The sequence below is a fragment of the Pithys albifrons genome, chromosome 3 (assembly GCF_047495875.1).
Source record: "Pithys albifrons albifrons isolate INPA30051 chromosome 3, PitAlb_v1, whole genome shotgun sequence".
In the NCBI taxonomy this organism is placed as follows: domain Eukaryota; kingdom Metazoa; phylum Chordata; class Aves; order Passeriformes; family Thamnophilidae; genus Pithys; species Pithys albifrons.
Genome location: NC_092460.1, coordinates 29744837 through 29759081, shown reverse-complemented (window position 1 = coordinate 29759081; position 14245 = coordinate 29744837). Strand labels below are relative to the sequence as shown.

Below are 14245 nucleotides of genomic sequence, written 5' to 3'. Positions count from 1 at the left end.
GTTGCAACTTGTCTGCTCCACTTCTACTTGTAGCAACACTTACTAAAAAACCCCAAAAATGCACCTTCAGCTGCCCAGTTATGTGGTGTTGTGGTTACAGTTCTGAGTACCTGTTTTAGATTTGATAGCTAATATTGAAACAAAATATCATGAAAGGCTTTTTAACAAAGGCGTGTGAACTGGGAATTGAGGCTGCAGAAAACCTGAATTACAGTCTTTTCTACAGCTAATGGTTTTGTTTTCCAGGCATTGAGTAGTACCATGGGTGGTGTGGTGTATTCCCTGGAGTGGTGCCAAGCATAACTGCTGTTTGAGGAGTAGGAAAAATTAGTTCAAGAGTTTGTAATATTACTTGAAAGAACAAGTTGGTTCTGTAATGAGTTATTCCTGCAGGGCACGACCTGAACTTCTCACTTGGAATTTTTCTTCCTAGTATCTCCTCCTCAGTCCCAGCATCCTTTCTGCACTTCTTCACCTCATCCTGTTTCCTACACAAGTATATTTTTTTATCATTTTTTTGTTTATTCTTCATTTCTTAAGGAGGTCACTGATGCACAGGAAGATGAGTGAAGTGCCTTTTTGGTAATTCAGAATAGTTTTATGGCTTCCCATACTGTACTTGCAGCAATTACATTGAGACTGAGATTTAATACCTGGAATAAATACTGCGATGTTCATTTTACTTGTGTTCAACATGATTGAGTATTGTTCAGCTCCCTAGAATATCAAAAGGGTTCACGTGTTAGATAAGATTACCTGCTGTCTTTCTTTAAAGAACCTTTGCCACTTTTCTTTACAGCTGAAATGGTTCTCTGGCAGCTCTATGTGACAAGGCAGTTTCCAAGAGGAATTCTGATGTCTGTTCTCTTCAGCAGCTCTTGTTCACACCATTGCTTGGAGCCTTATGTTGCTGTTATGACTTGGCCACCCACTGTAATGTAACTGGCAAGTGTTTTAGTCCCTTGGCTTGTCAAGATTTCTGTGTGTAAGCCAGTTTTAACTGTGGAAGCTGCTACAAACACTCTTAAAGATAGCAGCTATAAGCCAAAATACATATGAAGGTCTAGTGGTGGAATTGGAGCTTTGCCTAAGAACTGAAACACAACAGTTAAAATCTAACACAGTGAAATATTCACAGTTAGCAGTGCCTTTAGTAAAGTCAGCAGTGCTGCACTCCTCTGTTGTCTGGTAGCATCAGTTATTTTGGGTAAATGTTCTTTTTAAAGTCTTAGCCAGGAACACTGTAGATAAAGCACCTTGCCCACAAATTTTCCCATAGTACCACTTGTTCTGCAAACTGTGTACTGTTTTCTGCTATAAGAGGAAGAACTTTTTTTTTGTATGTGTATGTGTTTATAAAACTGGTTATATTGATTGTAAGATACAGTCTTTCTGAACAATTGAGTTAAATTTTCCAGACTTCTCATGTGACTGATGTTACTGGTCTTATTCCTGATGTTTCTTTTGTTTGCCTAAAAATATTCCAAAATTTTCCTACTGATGAAAAATTCTGAAAGCTGAAGAATGCTTTTTCAGTTGCTTTTTAACACAGGTGTGAAACTTCAGTGGGTAGCTGAGGCGGGTTTTTTGTGTATATGTGTGTCTTCACTGGAGCATCCACAGCTCGTGTGAACAGAAGTGTGATATTCCTGTGAAATCTGATACTAAACATTTTTATTGCAAAACAATGCCCAGAATACAGTAATGATGAGAAGGAAAAGCCTCTCAATCCATTGTGATCTACTTACTGTCCTTTGATAATGCAGTCTGTCGTGATTTAATAGATGAGGATTTTCTTTGCACTGAAACTGATTTTTTTTCCAGTTTATCTCAAAATTGGGTGGTGTTTTAGAATCTCCTTCCATAAGAAAGACAAAAATGGAACTTGACTGTGTCTGTTTTATAGCTGGCATCTTCTCTGATTCTAGGTTAGAGTTCAGAGATAGCACTGAAAGAACTGTGGGGGAAAGCTTATTGATTGCTGTTGTGTTGAAATAAATGATGAAAAGTTATTACTGTCTGGCTGATGAGGTCTGGTGTGTGGATGGCAATGATTTAAAGGAAATTACAGTTTCATTAGTGCTGATGTGGTCTCGAAGGCAATGTTTAACTATCAGTACAACTTCACTATGTAAAGCAGTCACAGATGTCTCTGATCTTGCACCTTTACTGCTCCAAAAGCTGAAGTGCCTGTCTACATTCTCTTATTTGTCACCACTTTCTGTATTTTTACCTTCTTTTTTTTGAAATAAATTGGTTCATACAATTTCTTTTGATCACTTTTCCCCTGGACACTTAAGATACACACGGCTGGGTGGACTGGAAAAAACGATACTCTCTGTATTAATGGCAGGAGAGAAAAAGCTCTGCAAAGAAGGTCTCAATTTGCTGACTATGCTTTAAGTACTAGATTAAGTTGGCTATAACAGAACAAAGTCAGGAGACTAAAGCTGTCTATATATTTGAGGCAGAAGGAAATAGTTGTGAACAGATAGTGATATTTTTTGCCCTGAGACGTGATCTAGTGGAAGATGTCCCTGCCCATGCAGGAGGGTTGGACTGCATGATCTCTATAGGTCCCTTCCCACCCAAACCATTCTATGATTCTGTGATTTTTTTAGTATGTGTTCTGGTAAAAGTTTGATGCTTTCTATAATATGACAGGAAGGTTGGAAAAAGGTGGGAAGGGAAATGCATTGAGCCTTCAATATCTCTTCCTCAGAAAGTATGGAGTCAGAGTCAAGGTGGAATAGATTGAAAATGCCTGTACTGTCACATATCCTGTTTAAGAAGTATAAATGAGATTCAGAGAAATACTGAACACATTCATGGTTAATACAGCTTCCAGCATCTGGTCAAGTAGAGTCACACAAATGCATCTGCTGACATGAGTGGTGCATAAAGTCATGCTGTAAACTGTGGGGATTGTGCTTGCTGCCTTCTGTGGGGGTTACCCAAACATTTGCTACTGCTTCTTGTGAGACACAGAATTTTTGATTGAATGTTCTTTTAGTTTTTTATTTTCTTTGTTGACCATGGTATGTATGTATACCCGAGAAATGTACTGATTATTTCACTCTGCTGTTTATTGTGAATCTGCTGTGTGGGTTTTTGAATAACTCAAATTAAGAATAATTTGTACTTTATTTTTAGTATCTAGCACTGGCCAAATTTGATTTTTTTATATGGAGGTGAAATCATGGCCACTTCAATCTGACCTGCTTCACTTGTGAGTCTTTAGTGTTTGGATTTCTAACGTGGCAGGGGTAATTTTTATATCATGAATTCAGCCTTTCACTGTACTGCAGAATCTTAGGAGGATTCTGTGTGGTGGTCTTCCTGGCTTGGGTTGTGGGGATTTTTGTTGGGGTACACGTGTGTTTTTTTGTGTTTATGTGTGACCAAAATCTCAATTAACTGAAAAATGAGTCTGTGCCATTTTGCAAATATGTTAAATGATGTTTGGTTTGTGAAGGTGAGTAAAGTGGATGGTGCGATAATTTTAAGGTAGATAACAGCCTCTTCCCTCCTTATTGCTTTCCACTCTTCTTTAAGGAAGGGTGTGGATTTCTGTGGTAACAGCTACATCATGACCCCAGGCTGCTGAGACACTAGAGCTGCCCTCCTGGTCTAGCGCCCTGGTGTGTCTGTATGTCCTGGCTGGCAGGGAAATGTCACCATCACTGTCACTGGGGACAAGGCAGCAGCTGTGTGGGAGGCAGGAGGCCTGAGGAAGCATCCTTCTCAAGGACAAAGGCATGGGAAGGAGAAAGCAGTGAAGATGACATGAGAAAAAACAGAGTTGCAGGGCCAGAGTGTCTTTTCTTTGTGGGTATTTGCTAACTCTGTGTTAGTGTAATGGAACAGATAACACTATAAATAGCAATTTCTTCTTCCCTAAATCCTAACATGATGCTTTCTCTCAATTCTGTAGTATATATGTTTATGGTGGATATATATGTGTGTGTGTCTGTGTGTGTGTGTATGTACACACACGCATACACACACACACACACACACACATATATATATATATATCTATATATATCTATATATATAAGGTTTTAGAAATAAATGTTAAACCATTTTTTAAAACAGAAGAACTGGCAAATCAAACCTTTGATTTGACCATTTTTGTGTCTAAAACATCCTTTAACAATTGCTAATCTTTCTTCATTAAAGAAGATTATTGAAAAATGATCCATAGATTTCTGGATATTTTTCTTTTTTTTTTTTTTTAAATATGAAGATACTTTAAGGTACAGAAAACCAGCTTTTTATGGTTAGTGTAAAACATACAGTTGCCATAGCAAAAACAGTCCTTTGGTGAATGCTAACAGATGTCAGGGATGTGGCACTCAGCAATCTTTGATATAGTTCTCTGATTTCGTAGGACTGCAACCATTTAATTATTTGTTTGGAGAGTTTTGTAATTGCTTGTATTACTGCTATGCTTGGACTAAACTGCAGACACAAAGATGCTACAATGACAAATGCTGTGCAAACATAGGACAAAAAGTTCTTTTTCCCCAAAAACTTCTGTTGTGTGTTCTGTGGATGCAACCACAAGCTTTCCCTTTGGGGCACATCATGCAGCTGAGCCGGAAGAAAAGAGAAAAAAAAAGATGGAAAAACACTGTTATTTATGTTCCACTTATGGCATGGTAGTTGTTTATCACATCCACCTTGAGACTGCTTGTTTTGCATCTCCTTGCATGTGAGTCAGGAACAGTGATAGAGTTTTTGATTTTCAGAACTGGGAGGGGAAAATATCCTTTTCAACAAACTTGTTTCTGTTTGGGCTGCAGAGCCAGGATGCCACTTACTGTTTCTCACCTTGGGGGCTAGTTGTCCATCTTCTTAAGGCACTGTTATCACTTTTTGTTGTTGCAGTAGTCCTGAATACCCATTCCTGCACTCCCTCTCTGCTCAGCCCACCTCAGTGTGGACTTCTCCTCTTCACTCCTTTTCTTGGTGGTCACCAGTTTACGTAGATCAATTGCTTAATATAGATTTTTTTCCCTATCCTTTTATTCATTATATACCTGCAAATCTTGAGGTGTGATATGGTTGTTTCTTCTTTCCTCACATGCCTGTGGGGCAAAGCTTGAGGGATGCAGCTTAAAAAGACAGCACATGGTGTGCTTTGGATTTTTTTAATATATTTTGTTTAAGGTTTATATCCATCCAGGCTTCTGCACAAAATTACTTGTTACTGATTTTAGACTATTCCAAGGGTCATGAAAAGGACAGCATGTGGAAGGTCTGACAGAAATGAAGGTCACTTTGGGACAAGAGTGTGTAGTGTCTCAGTAGCTGATCCCACTGCCCTAAGAATAGCTGGGAGCCAAACTGAACCCCTCTGCCTGGCTTTTGAAAGAGGCTTTTAAAAGCACCTTAGGAACTATTTTGGGATGAGGACAAAACATGATTTTATTTTTGCCCATGCCCAAACTGCTGTGCTTTTGAGGTATTAGGGTGTAAATAGAAGAGAGGGGAAGGGTAGATCAGTGTGAGTCAACCACAACTACTTTATGGGAACCCTGTGGAAGGGGCCGTTCTTTCTTGGACTCATTGAAATGTTTAAAGATCTCCTACATGGAAAAAAAAGTGCTGGAAGATGTTTCATATGGAAATTCAGAAGTGCTCATTCTGCATTCTGTGTCAGGATGACAGGTGGGTGATCCTTTGGCTAAGACAAAAATCACTGTCCATCACAGTCTTGCACAAACCATATATCATGTCCTGCTGCAGCATCCTCAGCAAACCTCTACAAACCCTTTGTGCCTGAAGTGAGCCAGCAGTAAGGAGGAGACAGCCCACGACAACCACATTGAATGCTGGACTGTGATTCACTGTCACATGAGCTGATTTGGTTTGGGGAGGTGTGTGTCAGTGTGACATGCTGCTCATGTAGCTCTGTAATACTTAGTTCAGCTTTCCAGGTTTCCTAACAGTACTCATGTGACTTCCTTTTCAACTTCCTTCATCACATTTAGAATATTGAAATGAGTTATGTATATAATTTGAGTCCCCTTATCTGCAAAACGGGGAAGGTATTGAGAGAAAGCTTGTGGTGCTTAGTTTGAAAAGTGCTTGGAAAAGAAAGTAAATGCTCTATATTTATGGTCAGATATTTTTGAAAACTTTTAGTTATTGTACTGATGAAGTGGTACAGAGGCCAAAAATTTTGATTTGAGGTAACAAAATTTCACAGAACTATTCTGTTTTGCAAGGACTGAAAACATACTGGGTTTAGTTTGTGTAGTATTCTAGTCATATTAAATGACAACTACTACTCATCGTAGTAGTATGGTTTCAATTACACACTAATGACAGTGTTTTATTTAACTAGTTGTTCTTCATTCCTCTTCATCTGCTTTTTAGAGAAAATTAATGAAACTAAATTTTTTTAAAAATAACTTTTCTTAAAGTTCACAGACGTTTTAGTTACAGATAAGACACAGCTCTTGTTGATGAGTTTTCAACTACTACTTGCCACTATAACTGTGTTGTGCAGTTTGCATGTTTCTGCTCTTAGAGTAAGCAAAGTTGGGTATAGAACACATGTGAAGCCATGGGAATAGGTTAATGAGATGTTCCCATTCTAGCGGTTTTAATCTCTCCCAAATCCCCTTATCTGCTAGCTAATCAAATAGAGATAGAACAATTACTCTTTTACCTTTTTAAAAAAGGAGGAGTTAAGCATGTGTTTTAAAGATGAGCACTGGTGACTTCCTTATGCCTGTTTTAATGTTGCTACTTCTGAAAATGAAATAAAATCTCCAGTTTCCTTCATGTGTGTAAAATTCCTTCTCTCTCCTTGAGTAGGAGCAGAACTGTGGTGACTTTCCATGGTCTGTGGCAAGTTGGGGGATTATCTGTGTGGTCCAGAGTGGATCTTTCAGGGCTAGTTGGAGCTCTGACTTCTTGCCTGTTCTCTGCCTTGTCTCTGTGGCAAGGACTGAGGGAGAACAGAGTCTTGGTAGCTCAGATGTCATCTCTCCCATATATGTCACGTTACAAAGTTTGTTAGTTATTATAAACCTTTCCCCAAAAGGTAGAATTGGTTTCTTGTCTGACCCCTGCTCTTCCTTGTGTGACCCCTTTTCTCCTCTTTGCTTGCAGTGGTCAGTAACCATTTATGTGGCTGCATATCTGAACCAATTTGTAGCCATTTGTCTGAGAGTTTTCCAACTCACTGTGTTGCTTGTGTGAAAATTGAAAACTCTATTGCTGGCCCCATCTGAATTTAAAGTCTGTCACCTCCTTGTGTGACAGACATTATTAGTGGTTTTCCTGGGCTGGGAAGAGTACATCAGGGCTGAAGAAAGGCTGACAAAGCCCTCATTGGCAGATGGACAAACCAGGCTCATAGGGAAAATGGTTTGTTCCAAATATGGGAGTCTGAACAGAACATTTATCTTCTCAACAAAGGCTTTCCTGGAGAGATAAGATGTTCTTTTGTAGATGTACTTCATGTGTAAGCCCAAGCAGTGGGGGCAAACTTTGAACTCTTGGAGGTGAACTTCAAAACCGAAATATAACCCATGCATTGGAGTTCCCTTACTCTGGTTATGAAATTCAGCTAATGTTGTCTTTTGTTTTAATGATGTGTTGATGGCCTGGGTGAACAAAATTTGTACGTGTCTTTAAGGAGCCTGGGATTACTTACTAGGGCTATCAAGGATGGGGAAATGCATCTTCCTAGCCCAGCAGTTTAAAAATAAATGCTCAAAACAAAACCAATCTTGGCCAAAATGCTAAAAATGAGTTCCCTTTAGATTTCAAATCCCTATGCATGGAGCTTGCATCTGTTGGTCTCAAGAACATAAACACATCAAAGTGTTGAAATAACTGGAGGAAAGAACTTGGGGTTTTCTTGCTGTTTTTGGCAATACCCCCTGCTGTTCAACATCTGTAAAAGAAAGGAAATAATTAGCTGCCCTGTTCAAGAGGGCTGTCCCCTCAGTGAAAAACAGATAGTCACGATTGTTTTGCAGGTGTGTTGCCCATAACCCTTGGCACTTGTCCTTCAAAGCAGGGTCTGCAGGCTGCTGCACAGCCTTGAAGGTGAGCACCGTGAGTGGCCGATGGTGGAAGGGGCTGCAGGGAGCTGTGGTTTGGACCAATGCAGAGGTAGAAGATGACCTCAGCTGCAGCAAATGGCAAGCTGGCCACTATATTCTGATTCATATTATCCGAATTGACAGTGCTGGATTTAAATCCCAGTTTTTCTCCTGCTGAGATGAAAGTTTGCCAGCCCAGGATCACATGGTGTGGGAGCTCTGAAAAAAATAAAAGAAAGTTACTTGCAGTAACTTCTCTTTTCAGTTAATCCTTTTGCTTTTTAAAAATGTGCATTTTCAGAGTTCATAATTCACTCTAATATCTTTGTATCGTACCCTGGAGCACAATATCTAGTTTATGCCATTTAAAAGTTGATTTTGAGTTATTTTAGTCAATTTTAATCTGTGCCAAATAATGTTTTCACAACAATTCTTTAATGTAGACTTTTTTTACTCACTGCTCTGTTATTCTGTGTGTTGTATATTCTTCATTCTAGGCATATATTTAATACAGATTAGGAAATGTGAAGGATGATTTGAAATGAGCATCATGCAATACAAAGAGAAAACAAAGCACCAAACAGAAAAGTGTACTAACTTGTCCTTTAATCTCTAGTACTTTAATTTCAAACAACAATGCAATTAATGGTGCCAAAACTTTCATAGTAACTAAGTATTAGACAGAACAACTTACAGTAGTCCCTCCTCCTCCTTTCTCCGGCAGTTCGTAGGTTACATAAGCTGATTTCTTTGTTTTTCCTCTTTACTCGTGAACAGACTTCACTCTCTCCTCTTAGCGGACTGGTTTGCATGCTTACGTTTTTCCTCTCAAAACAGACTTGCCTTCAAAGAGGAGGAGCATAGTGTAATTGAGAGACCCAGCATGTAAACTGTCAGCATATACCGAACATCTGGGGAGAAGTCCTTTCTGGCGACTTACAGGGCTTGTAAATAGGATAAATGTGAGCCTGTCATAGGGTTACTACCATTGCAAAATCAATTCCTCGTGCAGTGGCACTGGATTATATTTACAAACAATGTCTTCTGAACCAGGTAAGGCTGAACAGGTTGCTTCTGTTAAACTTTAATCTCTTCCAGACTCGGGCTGTGTTTGTGTCCAGAGATACCAAGGGTTAAACTTTCTAGTTGGAAGCAAATAAGCCGGTGAACATCAGCTGCTTTATGATGCAATACAGCTGGAATGCTCTGGTGGCTTTTTCCTCCTATTCACAGTAAATGAGCTTGAAGTCTCCTGAACCAGATTGCCTATACATCTGCCACACCAAGAACTCTGCTACTTTTGGCTTGTTTTGCTGCTGCTTTCAGCAGCTCAAGACATTCTTAAAAGCAGATCAATTTTGTGATGTTTATAAGTGGTTTCGCTTCCTGGCTTGTTGGCCAGATTCACTGACCTCTGTTCATAGCTGTAAGGTTTCTATAGAACAATTGTAAAAGTAAGCATTGGCTCTAAGATTTGTTTCTCACATTGTTTTAGGAAGTAAATATGCATTTGTGACCTATACTCAGCTCTTGATGTATACTGTTACAATATTCCTTTTAACTGATGCTTATGCTACAAAAATGTACAGAATTGGCTTCCAGAATTAAATAATGCTCTTTTATTGCACCATCCAGTGAAAGGTTTTGATTTTTTCTGTTGCATGCTTGTAACTGAGTTTTAAAGAATGCTATTGAAAATACAACTGTACTTGTAAGTGAGTGTATTTTTCAGTTCTGGAAAAATTCAGCTTAGGGTAAATTCAATCAAAAGGCATACCCAACCTTAACAGCTTAATATAAGACAGTAAATATTCTAAATTAAGTTTTCCACAGAGAGATGGATGAAGCTGATCTGTGGAGAGTTTGGGTTTAGAATACCAGCCCCCCTCACTGGAAAGCCCTCTGAGACTAAAGAGAGAGGAGGGAGTCACTGGTTGAGTAAGACTGAGATTTGCTAGAGAAGCTTGGAGTAGATGCATACAAATAATTCTACTCCAGCTCTCCTAAATTCAGTACTTGTGGGCATCTGATGTTTCTTAGGATCAAAGAATACTTGTTTTCGAATAATTCTATTGGCTCCTTATGTGTTTTATGATCATTTGAAACTGCTCTTCTCCCTTCAGCTTTTAATCAAATCAATAATCAACCAAAAGGATGGTAATCATACCTTTCCTCCCACTCTTTACGTATCATTTTGCTGTATCACAAGAAGAATCTACATGTGTATATAGGAAACCTTTTCTCACTGATCTGTCTCTTAAGAGCTGTTTTCTAGGATATGTAATGCATATTCTTTTCCTGTGAATAAGACATCTAGGGATTTTTTCAGGAAGTATAATGCGGTGCCATAACTACTATTTTTGGTAGTACAACTCATCTTTCCTCTTGCCCCTTGGCTTACTTTCAGTTTACAGAGGCTGAGGCCTATAGTATAGTTACATCTAACTGTGGCAGTCTCAATGTCAAATATAGAAATACAGTGATGAAACTGTCATCTTTGATTTTTTTTTAAGATTAACTAAGTGAAGTACAAGTATATTTGTATATGCTTTTAGGTGACATAGATTATACTATCATGGTATTTTCCAGGCAGTGTATTTCCAAGTCTCCAGTTAAAAGTTATATGAAAGCAATTAATGCAAGAGTGGACTATGGTGCAAATACCTGGCTTGAAGGGTAAGAGTTTGTGAGCTTGTACCAGCCTGTGGAATAGCATATAGATACTTCCTAATGTTACCTTCTCAAAATGGCATAGCAGACCTATAGATACAGATAGTGCACAGAGAAATGGTGACAGCAGTCGTTCCAGCCTGTGTGAATTTGAAATCAAGTGGACAAATATCCCTGGACACTCCTAAACAGTATTTCAGTGAAGCAGTGAGTCACTTGCTGAAGCACTGGCTGCCTCCAGTCTGAAATGGAAAGCAATCCTTCCATTTGCTGAGTGCTGGCACTGGTCTAGAGGGGAATGATAGCATATCTGGAGGAATAGTGACTATAGGAAGGTATAAATTCACATGACACTTTATTCATTGTTATCACAATGTACAGTTGAGTGTGTCCAGGCACCTGAGCAAAGCCGTTTTCCAAGTACTAAAGGGCCATAACAAATACGGAAATATGTGGAATGTACCTTTTCCGGAGTTTTGACATTTTGAAGACTGGAACTTTGTAGACTTATATATAATATATATATTTTTTATGTTATATTAGTATTCACTGTAAGGGAAGGCATTGCTAGAAAACTGATTTCAAGCAATGTCACTTTGAAAGGTTTATTGATATCATGACCCAGAAGTCAACAATGGTCCTAAATGTTTTCATTAGTGCCATCCCCTGTGCTTTGGTTTGTGATTGCAGCACTGAGTCTTTTGTTAGTCTTTTATTTGGTAGGTGCTATATAAACAGAGACAGACAGTCTATTAGTTTACATCAATGCTTGTAAATCCAGTGAATTTGTTGAGTCTTTACTAAAAATTCAAAATATTTATGGAATGCTTCTCTTCCCTATCTCTTCCCTTCTGTCCTGGGCTTATAATTGTTATAAACAAAATGATTAAATTTCTTTAATATTAGGAATCTGGAAATATAGTGCCTGTGTGTTTCTTACAGTTTAACAGTCAATGCTTGACCTTGAGAAGGACAGGTAGTTAGGAAACATAATCTTTCCTTTAGATTGCCATAAAATATTTAAAACATTATGAGTGCTCTTTCTTGCTTGTGAAAAAACACAGTCATGATCTGTCACTAAAACAAAAGAGAGAGAAACAGAAGGGGAGGCAACAGCTGGTTTAGGTCATGTGAGGTGGAGAGAGATTGTAGTACTGCCCAACCTGGTGTATTATAAAAGAAAAACATCAAACAAATGTTGCTTTTTAAGAGTAGTTTTGTGGATTTTATTTGCTCTCTGTTTTGGAAAATTTTCTTCCCCAACATGGAAGCTGTCTACATTTTTTAGCAAGTTTTTTGAATCTCTTTTTTCTGATGCCAAAAACTGAGGCTTTAAGGAAAACAGTAAATACTGCATAGGAGTCAGCAACATTTTGTTGGGCTGGAGCAGCTCAAGTGATCCAGTGGGCAGTTGCTGCCAAGGGGCTGCCCAGTCCCTCCCTGTTGGTCTCATGCATGAACCAGTTCAGCTCGCTCCCACAGCACAAAACTGATGTTAAAACCTACATCCACTTGCCATGAGCTGCAGGGGTTTACACTGGCCTGGAGAGAAACCCAGAGAGCTGGTAAGAAGGAAGGAGTGAATTCTTTGGTCATCTCTGGCAATCAAGGGTTAAAGGATTTCTCCCCATTTGGATTCCAAGCCACTAGTATTTGGTTTCCTTATGTAAGGATGATTATGAACCAATGAGTTAGTGTGAAATGCTGATAGGTCTCTTGTTCCTTGTGGAAAAGAGACAGCATAAAAGCTGGCATAATTATGGTAGGCTTTAAAGCGACTGGACAAGGAAGGTCCTTCTTGAATTTCACAGGAAGGCTCTAAATGTACTTAAATGAGGCTTTTTGTAGCTATTCTTCCCTTTTTTTTCCTCAACCAGGTCAAAAGCAGGAAGCACTTGAATTCTTGTGAAGTGTCCAGCTTTGGTTTCTTTATATTTCTGGTTTGGTGCCGTGAGCATTCCCAGGGAACTGCTTGTTTTTCTGTTTCGTAGATGATGGTTGTTAATGACTTGGCAGGGAGGCTGAAGTGCCTGGGGAGCCTGACAGCAGGCTGGCTGTGCCGGGCTGTAGCAGGAAAGGCATTCAGCGTGGAGCAGCCACACAGCTGCACCACTCGAGCCGCTCCGAAGGGCCGAGTGTCCCTTTCCACCCGCGCTTTGTTCTTCATCGTAAAGTTCATGATTTGACATTTACTTGTAATCTTCCCTGTAACAGGGGATAGTGCCTGGTAGCCTGCTGTAATGCTATTGTGCAGTTAATACTCTGCTGCCTGTTCTATAATTAGGGCATATTTCAAGCCATCCATTTTTGGATAATGGTTTCTTAATTATTTTATTTTCCTTTCCTTCCCTACTGTTTGCTCTGACCCCTTTGAGATATGATTCAACAAAATCAATATTATCCAGTGGCTACTTGATTCTGGAAAGGAAGTCTTGTCTTCCTTCCCCTATCAATACTTTTGCATCTTTGTCCAAGCTCCAGTGCATCTAAGGTGAATGAATGCATGAAACTGGCTGCTTTATTTTTTGGCAGGATTACATTTCTGATGGCTTAACTTTCCCAGACCACATCCTGAGGCTAGATGCGTGCCAACACTGGTGGACAGAAAGTGGTGGGAGCAGGCAGCCAGGAGAAGGGAGGGAAATGGGTGGAACAACTTGTGTCCGTGACAGCTGGCTGCTGGATGAGCTTTGGGTTGTCAGATGCTGGCAGGACACATGGACTGCCTCAGCAGTTGGATGGGGGAAACAGTTTCCATCTATCAGTGATAATTTTATTGGCTCGTGTTGAGTAATTGACTTCTGTTTGGATCTTTGGTAGTTCTGCATTTTGGATATTATGTATTGATATCTTTAAATTACTTGAATGTTCTCATTGTGCGTATTTATACAACTTCTGCTCAGATCTTCTGTGATAATAAACCCATTACAGTTTCAACCTTCTGTAATTAGATACATTATTTTTTCCCTCTTGGTTCTGTGGGGGCTTTTTGCTTTGGGTTGTTTTAGCTTCCTGTATCCAAAAAATGCTTTCCTTTAGTCCCTTTATCTGCATAAGTAGCTAATTTCATGTGTCAAAGCATATGGATAGTTTCTAAAGTTGCTCTGATTTGATATGAACTGTACAGATAACTGGGCAGAGAACGAGACGAAATGCCAGTGAATGACTGGTTGAGAAGTTCAGAAGCAACATATACTGAGCAAAATGGTGAAATTTGTAGCTAGATCAAATTTATTTGAACACACTGTTATTTTATAATGGCTTATGAATTATAGAAGGGATGGTCTTTTTTATAGTCTAAGTAATCACTGCACTTGCCTGGTAAGTATATACTAATATATCTCTTGAATTATTCCAGTGGATTTTACGAGATAGCTGCTTTTTTTTTATTCACATGACCCCAGTATTGCTTGAGCTCTCATTAATATGAATTCAGAGTGTGCTGCACAGCATGGTGTCACGCTGTTTATCTGATATGTGGTAAAAAAGAAGATGACAGGAAATCA

The 14245-nt window shown here is 39.1% G+C and overlaps 1 protein-coding gene across 4 annotated transcripts in view; it reads left to right on the top strand.

Moving 5' to 3' along the window:
* Positions 1-14245, top strand: part of FGD4 (FYVE, RhoGEF and PH domain containing 4) — a 113419-nt gene that overhangs the window by 46783 nt on the left and 52391 nt on the right. The window contains exon 1 of one of the 4 annotated variants that reach the window (XM_071551177.1): positions 8850-9122. The exons of the other annotated variants lie outside the window; for them this stretch is intronic. Within the exon in view, the coding sequence (XP_071407278.1) occupies positions 9107-9122 (16 nt within the window). The 5' untranslated portion in view covers positions 8850-9106. Of the gene's footprint in view, positions 1-8849; positions 9123-14245 lie in introns of those variants that run through there. 4 annotated transcript variants of the gene reach the window in all.